The sequence below is a fragment of the Globicephala melas genome, chromosome 1, assembly GCF_963455315.2.
Source record: "Globicephala melas chromosome 1, mGloMel1.2, whole genome shotgun sequence".
NCBI lineage: Eukaryota > Metazoa > Chordata > Mammalia > Artiodactyla > Delphinidae > Globicephala > Globicephala melas.
Genome location: NC_083314.1, coordinates 59,619,795 through 59,637,455, shown reverse-complemented (window position 1 = coordinate 59,637,455; position 17,661 = coordinate 59,619,795). Strand labels below are relative to the sequence as shown.

The 17,661-nt window shown below is 35.8% G+C and overlaps 1 protein-coding gene across 4 annotated transcripts in view; it reads right to left on the bottom strand.

The window, feature by feature from the left end:
• Window positions 1-17,661, bottom strand: part of NME7 (NME/NM23 family member 7) — a 260,189-nt gene that overhangs the window by 166,417 nt on the left and 76,111 nt on the right. For all 4 annotated transcript variants that reach the window (XM_060296672.1, XM_070043985.1, XM_070043988.1 and 1 more), the window contains one exon: window positions 13,991-14,099. In XM_060296672.1, the coding sequence (XP_060152655.1) occupies window positions 13,991-14,099 (109 nt within the window). The remainder of the gene's footprint in view (window positions 1-13,990; window positions 14,100-17,661) is intronic.

Genomic DNA, 17,661 nt, shown 5'->3' with positions numbered 1-17,661 from the left:
CGTTTTACTTCGGTAGGATCTGTGAAAGAAAAGTTTTAATCTTGATACAGCCAAGAATGCATGAACTATACATAAACAGATGTTGTGTTTAATATTAATAACCAATTTAAATCAAATTGGAGAAATCTGATTTCTTTTAAAATTTAAATCTAATGAAATAAAAGACATTTTAACTAAAAAATAGGGCTGGTGTGTCATTAAAATGTAATTAGTGTAAAGCCAAGTTAAAGCTAGAGATTATAAGAGTTTAAGAGTTTAATGTTCAATGCCAAAATACAAAAGAAATCACAAGCATTACTGAATTCAACAGAAGGAATTTAGTACTAATCCTAGCAAACATGCATAACAAATCAATTTAGGCATAAAAGCCAGGTGGAAAAGCTTTCTGTTTCCTAGACAGCAATATGTTACTAGGCAATACCACTTCACTGACAATCTTCCAGTAATTTTTAATCCGATGAAAAGATAAACCCACAGATCAGTTTGGCTTCAAATGTCTGTTACGATTTTTTGCTGGCTAGTAAGCAAAAATATTGTAGAATCACATTAAATCAATTGCAGATGAGAGTCTGGATTCAGCAGAATTGTTAAGCTGAGAGCTAGTAAGGCACTTAAGTCTTAAAGGATCTCAAATTAATTCATTAGCTGATCATAATTTATTCCAGTAGCAAGTAGGCTTATAAAATATAGACCTAATTCATCTAATAGCCTTTCTGATTCTGCACTTGCACCACACACCCAGATCTAAAATGCACATTTTCCTTACCAATGTCCTAACAACCACAATCTGTAATTCCTTACAAAGCAATAAAAAGAGTAACCAATATAGCTTTACAGATGTACCCACAATATGGTAACTTGGTATATTAAAATTCATCATAATGTAATTAAGTGAGTAGAAAATAGTAAAGGCAGGCTCCACACCAATGCAGGAGCAACAGAGAAGACCCACAGGATCTAAAATCTCCAGGAAAAGGCCATCAATAACCCCTCCTTACTGGGAAGACAAGGATGGGCTCAGCATAGCAAAGGAAGCCAAGAACAGCTAGCATGGCTGAAATAAGAGCACAATTTTAAAACAAGCACAGTCCAGGAAAAACATAATAGGGTACCAGGATGACAAGGGAGAAAGTGAAAATTTAGTATTAGGCAAATAGGTCATCAGAAGCCCAAAGTTAATGCCAGGTTACCACGGAAAACAAGTTAATCACACAATCACAAAGCAATGTTACGTTTTTACAGCACAGGATACTGCCAACTTCTAGGTAGGGGGAGATCCTTCCTAATTTTAAAATAGGCCAGCCCCTCTTCTGGAGGGTGGAGTAAGCACAAGTCCCACTGGAAGTTGACTTCATGTTTGCAGGAGATTTTCATGAATTATACAAGTGCTATACATGTTATAACTCATCAATGGAAATCTGTTAGTTTTATAGGAAAGCACAGTGAAAAAGACTGAAAAAGTAAATCAAAACCATGGATCCATAAACTCTAACATGAACAAAACAAAGCAAATCTTTTCCCTTTCTTAAAATTAGTTCTGTTGTTTTGTATCTTTTTTTTAAAGACATATAAAGAAAAAGATTCTCAAAGCTTGTCTTTTGCACAATTTTCAAAATTACGAACATTTATTTTCTTTATTCCAGTTATCCAAAGTCACAGTTAAGGAGATCACAAATTTAGACATCTTACTACAAGAACATGGCTTCTTCTGTTGATTTTAAATGGCTCTGATTTCCTCAGCTGGCAAGACCTACATTGTCGCTCACAGGCTTAAAAACAGACGCAATGCCACAACATGGGCCACAAATTTTATATAACTCTTACTCCTCGTCTGCTGGAAGCACATACTGTATGCACTGGGTATGGGCCTCCATTTTTGTTCTATTTTCCAGCACGTCCTTATGTAGGGGGCAGTTTGCCATCTAGTGGTTCTCAAAATGTGATCCCTGCATAAGCAGCATTGTCCTGACCTGGGAACTTATTAGAAATGCAGACGTACCGAGTCAGACACTCTGAAGGTATAGCCCAGGAATGTGTATTTTAACAATCCAGATCCAGTGACATGGATGCTCACTAAAGTTCGAGAACCATGACTGGGAGCAAGATCTCTGAGGACAAGAGAACATCACAATAACCATTCTCCTGGCCATGAACAAGGGGAATGTTATCTGAAAAGCTTATGATTTTAATTTTCAGTCCAATTCTTCCTTAATCCCTCTACTCCAAACCTGCATCATCTTAAAAAGGAAGTCATAAAGGTATTAAATTCTCAAGTTTTGACTTTTTGGTCTTAATTTCCCCTACCCTCTCTCACACAATTTTTAAGAGCATTCCTCATTGGAAAACATGCAAAATGGAAGTAAAAGGGTATATGGTGAAAGTAAATCTCCCTCCCATCCCAGAATCTCAGTCTTTCTTCTTAGGGGAAATCACTGTCAGTAATTTCTTATATATTCTTCTAGAAATATTCAACATATGTACAAATATATGGATATGGCCTTTTTGTTTTTAAGGAAATAAGAACATACTATACCATCTATTCTATGCCTTGCCCAATTTCTAAATATTTACTGTAAAATATAAAATGTATATGTTTTATGGTAAAATATATAACAGATATGCTCAGTTTTATAATATTAAAGTGAACATATATGGTAACCTCCACTCAGGTCAAAAAAAAAAAAAAATCAGAACATTGCCAGGACCCTAGAAGCCCTCTGGGTGTGCCTCTCCAATCATCACCCTCTCTCTTCTCAGAGACTACCTGACTTTGGAATAACCTTTTCCATGTATTTCTTTTTTCTTTACTACCTACATATGCATTCTTGAAAAACATAGTTGACTTTTGCCTATATTTAAACTTATGAATAGCATCATATGGCTTCTAATTTTCTATGTCTTATTTTGTTCAACTTCAAGATTGTGAAATTCATCCATATTGTTGTGTTCAGCTGTTTGACAGAGAAGGAAGAACATGCCACATTGTAAACAGAATCTCTGAATGGTAGAAGTGATTTTTAAAACAAACATTTTTCTGTATTCCTATATTTTATGTAATGCATATTACTTCTGTTAATACAAGAGAAATTCCAATAAACATTACTAAGACAAATTCCAGGCTAAAACTCAGCATGACCCACCTCTGTATCTCTTTGATGTCTATTCCTTAAAAGGAGCATTCTGGTATTTTCAATGCCTAAAGAACACAGTTCCTAAAGAAAACATTCAACTTTAATTATGTATCAATGTAAGATCTTAGAGTGATGACTTTTCCTAAAGATCTCAAATTGGTTTTATATATATTACCCAATTTATCCTCACGCTATAGTTGTTAAGAATTTAAGGCATGTGTTTTGAATCACATTAACTAATAGCAGTCAGGTTAAATGAAAACTGTCATCATACAAAGCCAAACACCATAAAACTCATACTGGAAATTTCATCTTCTTTTTTTTGCTGTATGCGGGCCTCTCACTGTTGTGGCCTCTCCCGTTGCGGAGCACAGGCTCCAAACGCGCAGGCCCAGTGGCCATGGCTCACGGGCCCAGCCACTCTGCAGCATGCGGGATCTTCCCAGACCGGGGCACGAACCCGTGTCCCCCGCATCGGCAGGCAGACTCTCAACCACTGTGCCACCAGGGAAGCCCCTGGAAATTTCATCTTCTGACTCAGCCTAATGTGTAAGTAAGATTTGGCTTAAAGTTTGCCTGCCCTCAAATCCAGGATACTCTAAAGAATAAAAATAAAGAGTAGAGAATCTGGGCATAAATCAATACCAAAAATCTCAAGATACACTTCAAGCACATCTGAGCTCTCTCCAATCTGTTTAAACTAAAATCCTTAATTTTATATATATATATATAAAACTGAACCACTTTGCTGTACACCAGAAACTAACACAACACTGTAAGTCAACTATACTTCAATAATGAAAAAACATCCTTAAGATTATCCTGAAGAGACATTGCAAACCAGTCCTTTGATAACTAAGCTATTCCATGATGACCACCATGAAAATGGCGGTGGAGAAATAACTTCCCACTTGGCACACACAAGCCACCGTACACAGAGGTATAGTCGATGTAAGGTGGTAATAGGTTACAAATGAACTAACCACCAAAACAAGCAAGACCTTTGAACCACAGACTTTCTAGAGTAGGAAAGATGTGCAAATATGTAGAAAAGCAGGGTACCACTTATTAAACAACTCAAAAAGTAATCACAGCGATCATGTGCCTTCAGCATTTTTTCATAAGTATCTACTGCTCCCGTCTTTTAACATGTCATTTGCAAACCCAAGCTTTCCACCTTTGTAAGGTACCATCTTTTCATTAGATATGTGCCTTTTTTCTTCCTCATGAGAATCAACTGTAATCATATTGTCAGAATTTCAGCATTTATAATCCGTCATGTAACATGAATCATCTTTCAAAGTCTTACCACACGAGATCATGTGGCTTTTCATTTTTAAAATATTTCCTGATGAAGTAACACGATGTGGCCTGAATCCCTGGACCCCAGCTCCACAGAGATGGGTCCAGCTCCTGGGCTGGAGGAAGGAATCAGCTGGAAGAGCAGAACCACAGCCTAGTAGAAGCAAGCCCTGTCTTCCTTCTGTCATTGTGCAATTACATGGGCATCTTTGCAGAGGAGGAGTTAGGAGGAGATACCAGTATCAGAGATTCCTCAAAGGCAGAAGAATGGGAACACACTGTCTTTGCAAACTCTTTGAGACAGGTTTTCCTCAAGTCTAGACCATTTCTAGTTATGCTCAGCATTAGTTATGACATCTACAATGACATGGCCCTCTAACAGTCATATATGTGAAAAATAAGCAAGGGGAGTGGTATTTTGTCATCCCAGTTCTGCATTTAACCTTGAATTGATCCTGTTCCTCCCCAAAGACTCTGTGCATATCTAGAATCTAACAGGTCAACAGATCAATATCTCAAAGGCAAATGTGTCAAGTTGCTTCAATAACATCATTCCCTGAAAGGTGACTCCTGAATCCTAATATACAAAAAAGTTGGAAAAAAGGAATGGGAAAATGAAGTTTCCAACTTATTTTCAAATAAAATAATCCTCCTGCCAATAAACATCATCCCTCAAGTAATATACATACAGGATGTCCCACAAGTCTTAGTGCAGTAACTTAGAAGTATAAATGCTCCAAATGTATAATAAAATATGATTTGAAAGTTAATTATATAAATTTCTTTTTAAAATACTTAGCAAAACATAAACTTTATGATTCAAAATACAAAAAATGGAATAACTATAAAAGAAATTTAAATTAATTTTGTAAATGATATTTATTAAGTTTGTTGCATTTATAGTCCTAAAGTTTACAACTACACTAAGACTTCTGAGAGATCTTAGAAGTCACCTTCCTTAAAGTTACACTTCTTCTAGCGCTCTTTCAATGAAAATGGGTTTCATTCTAATCTCACTAGAGAGAAATGTCAATCTAAGGACTGCCTAGCCACAGATAAACTTTTCTGTTATTTTTGTTAAACAACTGCTAAATAGAAATAAACAAGTATTTGAGATGCTACTTTGGTAAAGCAGAGTGCCCTGGATACCCAAATTTTCCATCACTCCAAGAAATTCTCACCAACCTGAAATCTAGCACAGGGAACTACCCCTGTAGAGTCATACGAATAATTGAAAACCAAAAGGTGACTCTTCCTTAACCTTCCCCATGGTTGCTATTAACGTGCCACAGAGAACAAGCTAGGAATAAGCTTGGTATAAAATTTCCTAAGGCCAGCCTCTGATAAAGGCAGATCACCAGAGGAAATGCAGAGTGTTCCCTGTCCGCAAAATTTCTAATAAATGGTTCTCAAACTGGACATTAGGTGTTCATCAGGACAACCTGGGGAGACTATTTAAATGCTTATTTCTGGGCTCTAGTCCAGACTTACTAAACTAAGTTCTGAAGTTAGGGCCCAGACATATGCATTTTAAAAGTCCCCCAAGTGGTTCTGGTGCACACTAAAGTTTGAGAAGCACTGTCTAGCATACAATTACACACCACCACTGATTTGGGTTCGAGTACCACATTCCTACCGTGTTAAGGTCTTAGGATGCTTTATACCACTTGAGGGAAACTGCTACATTGGCGGTCCCCAGTGAATCATGATCCCTGGTATTCATGCCTTTGTGTAATTCCTCTCATAATGATTTGGCCACATGACTAGACTTAGCCATTGGGACATTAAGGCATGATGCAAGCAGAGGCTTGATTAGCACTTGCACAATGAAGATTGTCTTGGAATGCTCCTTTTGGAAGCCAGCAACCATGCCATAAAGAAGCTTAGGATAGACTACTGAATGGTGAGATGCCATGTGGAAAAAGTCTCTGAAGGATGAGAAACTATCTTGTACATTTCAGTTCCAGCACAGCTCCCAGCTGAATGAAGCCACCCAAGTGACCCCAGGTATACCACAGGAGAATTCCCAACTGAGCCCAGGTAATACACAGAATTGTGAGAAACCATTTTTAAGGAACTAAGTTTGGTGATGGTTGTTATAAAGCAATAGATAACTAAAACACAACTACTTCAGGTTTTTAAAAAATGTGTCATGTGATATAATCTCTAAAACTGCTACTGTTAATAGCTAACACTTTATTGTATACTTAGTATGCAAATTATTCCAAGTGCATCACATGTATTTACTTATTTATGACGTAGGTTCTATCACCTCCATTTTGCAGATCAAAAAAATGAAGCTTTAGGAGGTCAAGAAATGTCTTCAAGGCCACATAATTAGTGTCAAGCCATAGAATTATAACAGTCATTCCAAACATTATATCCTATGATCATCCTTGCCAGGTACTGTAGGATTTTCACTGAACTCTCTGCCATTCTTTTATCTATATTCTTGTTTCTTCTAATTCAGACATTTGAGTATAGATAGATCTTTTGCTTGTACTACACTTCACTAGGCTCTGAAGAGAGCCTACGATTCCTGATGCACACATCACAGTTGCTAGGTGCTAGTGCTTTGGCTGCCTAGCAACAGATGTTTCTTTATTCCAGTCAGGTGTGAAGAGCAAGCCCTGTCTTCCAACAATAAAAGACACAGTGATTTCTCATTGCTTTGTCATTGATTAAAAAAAAAAAAACAACTATAATCATAAAGGTACACAATTAAGCCTGGAATAAATCTATTCAATCCTCCTGCTTTCACACAGTAACATTCAAACAATCAAAACTACTCATCGTCTAAATGTCTGCAAGGAGACATCAACCAGGACCAAGTTTATCCATTAAGAAAGACTTCTTAACTCTAAGAGTTTTAGACACTGTATTACAGTGCTAGAAATGTACAATTAAAATATGTACATTTTATGTTACATAAATTATACATCAATAAAGTTATTTAAAGTTAAAAAAGAAGGACATTCTCATACCAATAACTTGGAAGATGGGAAAAGAACATTTCAGTGGCTGCTTAAAGCATTCTAAAGTCTTCGCCTTTGGAAAAATTTGGACAGAGTGAACAAGTTTAAATTTTATTAATAAAATTTAGAGTTAAGTACATATGCTAAAATTTAGCAGAACCAATTTAAAAATATACACTCTATAACAGAGGTCAGGAAACTTTTTCTGTAAAGGGTCAGACTTTAGGTTTTACTCTTTTGAAGTTTTACTGTATCTGTCACAACTACTCAACCCTACTCCTGTAGCAATAAAAGCAGCCATAGATAATACATAAATGAGTATGGCTGTGTTCCAGTAAAACTTTATTTATGAAACCAGGCAGATGACCCGACTTAGCCCAATGGCTATAGTCTGCTGATCCCCTGATCTAGGACTTTCAAACTAGCAGATAAACAAAAGAGAAAGAGGGCAATAAAGAAAAATTTGTCCATCCAACAGAAGGTGGAAAGGGGTGGGGGTTTAAGAGCAGGGGAAAATAATGAAAAAAAAACTTTAAGAAAGATAAAGAAATCCAAATCAGTTATCACAATAAATGGCAATGGGTTAAATTCAACTATTCTAAGACTACTAGATTGGATTGAAAAAGCAAAAATTCCTTAAATAGGAATGAAACAAAATTCAGTCATAGTGATTATAAGATATATATTATAAGCAAAAGGCTTAAAAAAATTGGGAAAAGACATGCCTCCCTTTAAGGTAAACAACAAAAAACAATTACTGGAACTAAAGTAAGACTAATGTAATGAGCAAAAAGATAATCACACACAACAAACCCTCAGGACATACAAAGCAAAAGCAGTCCAAATTAAAGGGAGAAATGACAAATTCATAATAATAGATAATTTTAATGTGGAAGAATTTAACAAAGTTTTTTTCAGAAACTGATTATCCAAACAGACAAAAAAAAAAAAAATTCAGTTTGGACAACAGGTTTGAATCAATAGCTATTTACATGTAAAGGGAGAACGATGCAACAATATCCTTCCTTTCAAACACACACTGGAATTTTTTTTTAATGAGCCATGAGTTAAGTCACAAAGGACATCAACAAATTTCAAAGAAATATCCATCATAGAGACCATATTCTCTGACAATGTTCAGACACTAAAGACTCCTAAATAACACATGGGCTAAAAGAAAAATTATGAGGAGTACAAAATATTTTTTAAAGTATGACAATGAAACAAATACTGTTCCTGTAATCAGTTTGTAATCTAGTAGAGGAAAAAGACAATGATCACTCAAAAATTAATACATATTATGCATTGTAGCTATAAATATATATGTACATATATATATATACGCACATACATACTAATTATACAATATATAATAGCAAAGCGTACTAAGAGCTATAAAAGAAAAGCACAGCATGCCAAGAGAACATGTCACTTGGGGTTTCTCTGAGAAAAATTACATTTTGGGGGCTGGGGGAAGGAGGAGGGGATGCACATCCCAGGCAAAGGGAAGAGCATGTAAAAAGGCCCTCAGGAGAGAAGGAACAAGGGGTATTAGAGAACTGAAAGGCAGGCAGCAGTGCTGGAGTGCAGGAGCAAGGGACAGAGTAACCTGAAACAAATGGAAATAAATTACACCTAGGAAAAGGAGATTCTTGAAATATAAAAATAGGATAAAAGAAACAAGAACTGTTTTAGTCAAATTAAACATCTTTAAAAATATAAAAAGCATTATTCCCATTTAACTGGAAAAGTTCTAAGGAAGTATTCTAAATTTACAATTCTCAATTATTTGTTATTCATCTCTTAACTGCCATTACCTTATCCAGAACAGCAGTCATTTCTCCAGGTCCCATCTTAAACCATAAGTATGTTAAGATTTTTTAAAGTATTAAAATCACCCTTCATACTTATCAAGAACATCTTTCCACAATCAATTGACCTCAATATTCATGGAATGGCACAAATAATTCCAGCTGTAGAATCAAACAGCCCTGGATTTCAAGATGTTACCTATCCCTTCTAATTCTTAGATTCCACATCTGTAAAATGGGGTTAATAATCAAATTTGATGATGGGGATTTATAGGGTCTAAGTGATAATGTATGAATGAAGAATGGTATAAACGAAGACAAACTTGGTGCAAATCTCAACCGCACCACTTAAGAGCTGTGTGACTTTGAGCAAGTTACTTAACATCTCACTGCCTAGGTTTCCTCCTCTGTGGCATATGTTTCAAACAGTACCTACCTTTACAGTTTTAAGAATTAAATAATTCATGTAAAGTACTTATCACTCCATAAATAAGAACTGCAATTAGTAATAAAATTTTTTATTGTTGTTCTATACTTAAGAAAAGTACTTTCTAACAGTCTCATTAACAAGATTTGAGACCTTCTTCCACTCTGCCCTCAGTCAAGTCATTAAAACTGACAATCCCAGGGACTCTCATTTTCCTCTAAGGGTTATTGGACATTGGAACATATTAACAGGTAAACTTTCATTATTTCTAAAAAATTTTTTCAGTAGCGTAATGCGCAACTACTTCGTTAGGACCATTAAATGTAATCCTTCCTGAAGATTGGGATTCTTTTGTAGAACTAACAGAACTCTTGAGATTCCTTTCAAGTCAATAAATTAATGATTTCATTTAAAGTTCCCACAACTTGCAAATTCATTAGATATTTTTACTGCCTATAATTCTGCATTTCAAAATGCATGCTAAGTTCCATAAAAAATCAGGGTCTTATATGTAGTTCAATGTACTTGGTGCATCTGTTATAAATTAGCTTCAACTCCTTCAGATAGAATAAAACAATCACAAAACTCCAAAACTGTGACATTCTAAGCAAAACTGGGCCACTCCAAGAATTTTTACTGAAATTGAGTTAGATTAACAATGTTAAATCCAATCTCTTTATTTATAATTAACATACAATCTATATTAGTTTCAGGTGTACAGCAATTCGACCTTATGAAATAATCACCACAATAAAACCAGTTATCATCCGACACCATACAAAGCTGTTACAGTATTACTAGCTATATTCCCTACATGTACATTACAACCTCCTGACTTATTTATTTTATAGCTATAAATTTGTACCTTTTAATCCCCTTCACCTATTTTGCCCATACCCCTATGCCCCTCCCCTCTGGCAACCACCAGTTTGTTCTCTGAATCTATGAGTCTGTTTCTCTTTTGTTTGTTTACTTGTTTTTTAGATTCTACATGTAAGTCAAATCATATGTAAATCCAATCTCTCTACACCAAAAAATGTCACGGCTCTTCCATAGTATCCCAGAAGCTGAATTACTTGAAGGAAATCCAATACAAAAAAGCTGGGAACTTAACCAATTCAATCCGCCCAAATTCAGGGGGGTTCCACAGGGTGGACTGTCTCTTCTAGGGCTCTTGGCCTACCTAGCATCAAAACTACCATTCAGGGTGGAAATTAACACTCTGAAAGAGGTTCTGAGTAAGAATAGCTCAATTTTTAAAAGTGAGGAACTTGATAAATATGATCTTGCTGAAGATCTAGTCCTGTTTCAGTTAGTGTATCAGAGACCATTCTGGCATTAAATTTATAAACTGGCTAACATTCTAATAAGTAATTTGCTTCCTATTTAGTTAAATGTAAACAGACAACCTCCAAACTGTCTCTATATATCTTTTAAACATCTAAAATTGCTTTGAAATAGCCTCCATGAAAATAGAAATGTTACAGCCAAAACACAACATTGAGATACAGAATATAACTTTCTTTTATAAGAATTTTCAATACAGTTCCACAGAATAATAGAATATCTGGGTTTAAAGGCTGAGAGGAAACTTTTTAAACCATCGTGACTCATTGTACTGAGGAGGAAACTAAAATCATACAATGCAGTAAAATCGTTTAATGCAGAAACCTGTTATAAGAAAGGAAAATTTCCAACAAAACTTCAGGGTTCTAATACTTCAAAAGGCTAATTTTTTTGGCCATTACAAGTGCAAAAGCAGCTCTCCCAGATTTGGCTACCACCTCCTGCCCAGTGCCAACCGTAATGGATGATCAGAGTATGTAATTGCTGATCGCTGCTGAATCGACTAGATGGAAGCAATGATCCCACTTCATGGGCTTAAGTTAGACCCAGACTTTCAGAAAAATAAAATATTTTGTTCCTTACACACTAATAGGGATTTTCTTTCTCTCTGTGGATGATGGATTTTGTTAGTATTTTAAACTATTGCTTTGTTTCTAAGGAGTCATTCACCTTTAGTTAAAAATTAAAAGATAATGATATTGGTAGTAGTAGTAGTAATAGAGCAGTAATCATAATAGTAATAATGTCTAACACTTATGTAGCACTTAAGTAAGTGCTGGGCACTGCTTAGGACATTAATCTCTACATTTAATCATTTAGTTATCTAACCATTACATTAAGTGCATTTAAACCTTACAGTTACCTTGTGAAGAAGGTATACTATTATTCTCATCTTATAGATGAGGAAACATGGTACAAAGAGGTTAAGTAATTTATCCAATATCCTCATGGCTAGTAAGTAGCGGAGCCAGAATACAAACCTACACAGCCTGATTTCAGAGGGAAAATAATTCATTTCATCAATGGAATTAAACTAACTACATATAAATAATACTAAGGACATCAAAAACAAACACATTGCATAATTTTTAAGTTCGAAAAAAAACAGAAAAATTCACCTTGTTTTTCTTCCCTTTTAAAACCTGAGTCCCCAAATGACAAAATATATTTCAATCTACATATGTAAAAAGACTGCAAATATCCTAGGATATCCTGTTATTTTCTTCCACCATCTATTCCACAAACTAAGCTCTTTTTTTCTAGCTCTCTTAGAAGTCAGAAGTGAATCACCGCATCCATGTAAATTAACTAAAAGACTAAGAATTAAGGCCGCCTACATCCACATGACATTATCATTTGTGTCAAGAAATTATTACCCACAAAGATAAAGCTGTAAATCATTAAATAACTTCATTGTTCACTTCAGGAACCTCCCAAAAGTCCATTTATCTCAACAATAGTCTATTCAAACAGTTCACAATATTCCCTCAACTGGGCAAATAACTCACTCATCAAACAAAATACTTTTAAGACTTGGTTAAAATCCTTGCCTCACTGTTTCTACTAATTCTAAACTATTATATCATAAATGTTGCCCCATTTCAATCATATCACCGCATTGACAGACCCACCTTACATATCTCAAGGTCACACCTGAAATTCTACAATATCTGCCCGTGACCTCTCCATTGTGAAGTCCACTAAGACTCCATCCAGGTGTGATCTCCTTACTGCAGTAGGCAGTAAACTCAGTCTTGCTTAATCAACAAGCCATTCAGGTCTTCTTTGGGGGAGTGGACAATCAACAGAAGGTAACACTCCCTGTTCCATTTCAGCTGCTCTCTTCATAACTCCTTTTTAAAAAATCTCTTCTTCTAGACCACAGGTGAAATTAAATATACCAGGAAATCAGATCATTATAGAAAAAGAAACATAAACCAGAAATTGAAAGGGGGCCAAGTAAAGCTAATAATAAATTCAACATGAAACTTCAAACTATATTTAATTGTAACCACAGTTTAAGCTGAATTGGGTTAACTACACATTTCAGAATGGTTTTAAAGCATCCCTAAAATTGAGGTTTAAAAAGCAACAAGGAAAAAATGCCCTGAAATGTCAAAGTTTAAATAAAGTATTCTGCCATCTGATTAGATTTAACAAAAATTTCTTATACTTTAACTCATATGCCTCTACTGTTACATATCAAATATGGGTATATGAAATATAGTTTTAATCTTTAAAGACTAAAAATTACTTAAACCCATATAATATTTAGAAAATGAAATTTTTAAAAATCCATTCATTCATCTATTATTTAGTGTATTCTAGTTTTTTAAGGATGATCTTTTAAATTATACCCCATCTCATTTCCAAAAGGATTTGGGATGGCTGACAAAAATACATTGAGCAGACTAAAACAAACAGATGAAGGAAAATGAAGAAAAAATGTACAAACTCTCTCTCTCTCTCGCTCTCTCTCTCTCTCTCTCTCACACACACACACACACACACACACACACACACACACACACACACACACACACACCAGTCAAAGAACTTTGTTTCAGATACAGAGAACCAAAAGAAGTTTCTATAGCTTTCTCAGAAAGGGCATACTGCAGATATGGTAGATATTGTTCTCGATTAGGAGTGCTGTTTAAGTGAATTAAGTGAATCACAGTCATGTGGTTGGGAGGAGAGGAGGCAGAGTAAGTCAAGGAATCAAGACCAGTAACAGAACGAGCATGACCATAATCAGCAACCCAAGGAACACCTTTTAGAAATGCTCAGATACAAAGAGAAAGATACAGATTCAGATAGATTTTGCCCTCATATTATGTCACCTTTATTCATGTGCCTTCAAAAAACATGAATGAAAATATTAAAATTATACTTTAATTTCTATATATAAAATATATCAAGAAAAAACAAACATTAACAAAATAAGCTCCTATTAGCAAAATGTATTGGCTATATTGTATTCAACACAGCACTTACCTTCGCTGATGGCATGGGGCTTAACAATGCAACAAGTAGTACAGCTGGTAAATTTAGCAGTGTTTGCTGGCCCACAGACTCCACTCGAAGGAAAAAATAACTCCATTTCCTAAAGACAGAAAGAAATGACTTTGGCACATGTAATCTTGTTACAAATCTGTAAAACAACTCAGAAAATGTGCACAGAATACTATTATCCAGGTACTTCAGAGAGGAGCTAAAGCAGAGGATATGGGGGAAGTGTCTGCCTCAGGAAGGCCCCAGAGGGTCCTGCTCCATTACAATCTCTTCTCAAACTCCTAGAATGTTCACGTGAGAGGAGAACTATGCAATTACTTTTAAAGTTTCACAACATAAATTCTTTTCTTCAAATTTTCTAAAAATGCTTTTTACAAAGACTAACTGAACCTTGTTTTAAGTCTTAAAAGAACATATAAAGAAGTATTAAAGCAATGACAATATGTATCATTCTGTCTCAGTATTAAAGCTGAGAATGTCTTAACATATTTTGAATATTGGAAGTAATCAATACAAAGTTCTTATTTTACCCAAAGCATCAGTTTATGAGACACAGGTCCAATTTTAAACTTTTCATTAAAATATGTAAAATTCAATTAAAAATTAGGAAATCTTTATAGAAACAGATTAGTATTCAAGAATCAGAGCTACAGTTAAAACTAATTAACTACATATAGTGCTAAAGTCAAATCACATGAACCTTATTTTATAACCAGATTCAGGCTGTGCTATTTGCTTTGCACATAGTTCATTAAAATAACCACCCAGCAATTTGAACTAGCCACAAAGATGGCCACACTAATCAGTAAACTATTTAGACATATGCTTTCCTGCTTCTAAGCTTTTACTAGTATTATTTCTATTCCCTACAAAGCCCTCTGTTCCAAAGAACCATACCAACGTGTAAAGGGTCACTTTAAATATTATCTCCCCCAGGAGCCCCTTTTGATGCACCCCTATCAGTACACTGTACTCCTCCAAAGTTGTGGTTATTTTGGTAATTGCCCCCCATGAATTATAAATTTGAAGAAAAGAACTAACTTGCATAGCCGTGTAGGTCCTTTAGCATCTAAAACAAATAGCTCAAAGTAAATACTCACTTTTCACTGAATTTAAAAATTGAAAGATAGTAGGATGTGTTAGTGTACCACACTGGTGTTCATTAAAAAAAAAAAAAAACTATCTCGGGAAGATGAGGCAAGGTTCAAATAGTAGCGTATATACTTGAGTGATTCTGGGGTTAATGACACTTTAGAATTAAAATGTTCCATTCCTTAGACAAGTATCTTTCTATCGTATTGCTGCCTTTGCTTATTACTCTTCTTGATCAGTAACAGCAACTACCGCTTGTAGTCCTGTACCAGATGGTTTGATTACATGTTCTCAGAGAACGTGTAAGGTACAGGTGAAAACTCAGATACCTACAGGGTCCTAGTAGGTAATCAATGAGTGAATGAAGTAAACCTGGTGTGACAAGAAGGCAGGGTAGAGGGTTGCAAACTGGAAAGGGCGTGTCCCGTCTACAGTTCCCCTTTCTCTGCTTCCTTTGCAACAAAACTCCTCAAAGAGATGTCTTTCTTCTGTCTTTACTTCTTCTCTTCCATTTCCTCTTAAACTTACAACTAATTAGGCTTTCATTCCACAAAGGCTATTCGTGAAAATCCCTAATCACCTCTACGTTGCCAAGTACCCTGGATAATTCTCAGACCTCACCTTACCTGACCCAACAGCATTTGACACAATTGATCCCTACGTCCTGGAATGCTTTCATCACCTGGTTTTCTTCCCACTGCTCCTTTTCAGTCTCCTTTGATGACTTTCTCCCCTTTGGCAGACCCCTAAGTACTAGAGAGGGGTCTAGTACTATCTATTGTCACTATTCTACCTATTGTCACTCTCTTGTTGAGGCCCTCAAGTCCCATGGCTTTAAATGCTACCTGTATCCTGATGTCTCCTACATTTTAACCTCCAGCCCAACCTCCTCCCTAAACTCCACATCCATATCTACTACTTACAGACATTTCATATTTAAAACATCCAAAACAGACTTCGAATTTCCACTGTCCCCCATAAACCTGTTCAGTCCCACCCTTTTCCTTACCCTTCAATTGCACAAGCCAAAAATAAATAACAAAAACAAAGAACACAGTGGTTCCTGATTCCTCTCTACCTGTCCAATCTATCAGGAAATTCTTTAAAATATAACCAGAATCCAACCACCTACCTCCACATCTGTCACCTTGGTCCATGTGACATGCCACCACCATCTCTCCCTTTAATACCTGCACTAACCTCCTAACTGATCTCCCAGTCCAACTTTTCCCACAAGTACCCCTACCCTGCCTGGTCTATTATTAACACAGCAGTCAGAATGAAACTAATAAAAACAGATCATGTCACTCCTCTGCACAGAACCCTCCACGACCTCCTATCTCATTCAGAATGAATTTCAAAGTCCTAGATATCCTAAAAGGCCTTATGTGACCTGGGCCCTGGCTATATCTGACCTAATCTCCAGCTATTTCCATGAAACACATCTCTGCCCCAGCATCACTGGCCTCACCTCCTCACTGTTCCTTGAACATAGCAAATATGCTCTCACCTCAGAGTTTTTGCATGTATTGTTCCCTTACTTGCTGGAACACTCTTTCCCCTAGACATTTGCTTGGATTTCTCCCTCACTTCCTTCTGATCGCTCCTCAAACCAGATATTATAAGGACTTTCTATATGCTATATTTAATAACATTCAACACCTCTACTCCACACACAATCCTGGTCTTTTTCTATATCCTTCCCCTGCTGTATTTTCTTCAGAGCAATTACTAATAGACATCAGAGTTATAGGTCTATTTATTTACTATCTGACATGCCCCCCATCAGAAAAGCTATAAGCTCCATGAGTCAGGACTTTGTGTTTTTCACAGTAGCTTCTCAATAAATAGTTTGGAATGACTGAAATTCAGACACATTTTATTTAACATATGTAGAATTTATATGGACACAGACACTCCGAAAGATTAAGAAACAAGCCCTTGCAAGTTAGCAAGTGGCAAAGTGATGATTCAAATCCAGGTCATACTGACTCCAAAGTCCTGAACTTTTTCTATCACCTTTCTTTCAGACGTAAAAAGCTATGCTAGAGGGGAGACCTTCAAGATGGCGGAGGAGTAAGACGTGGAGATCACCGTCCTACCCACAAATACATTAGAAATACATCTACATGTGGAACATGGGGTTTGCTTTCTGCATCTAATTTGTTTCTGATTTTCTGCTTATCTTAGTTTAGTATTTACAGTTTATTACCATTGGTAGATTTGTTTATTGATTTGGTTGCTCTCTTCCTGTGTTTTTTTTTTTAATATATAGATATATATACATTTTTCCTTTTTCTCTTTTTGTGAGTGTACATGTATATGCTTCTTTGTGTGATTATGTCTGTATAGTTTTGCATTTACCATTTGTCCTAGGGTTCTGTCTGTCCTATTTTTTTGGTATAGTTTTTAGTGCTTGTTATCATTGGTGGATCTCTTTTTTGCTTTGGGTGCTCTGCTCTTTCTTTTTTTTTTTTTGCTTTCTTTTTTTTTTTTTTCTTTGCAGTACGCAGGCCTCTCACTGCTGTGGCCTCTCCCATTGCGGAGCACAGGTCCTGGAC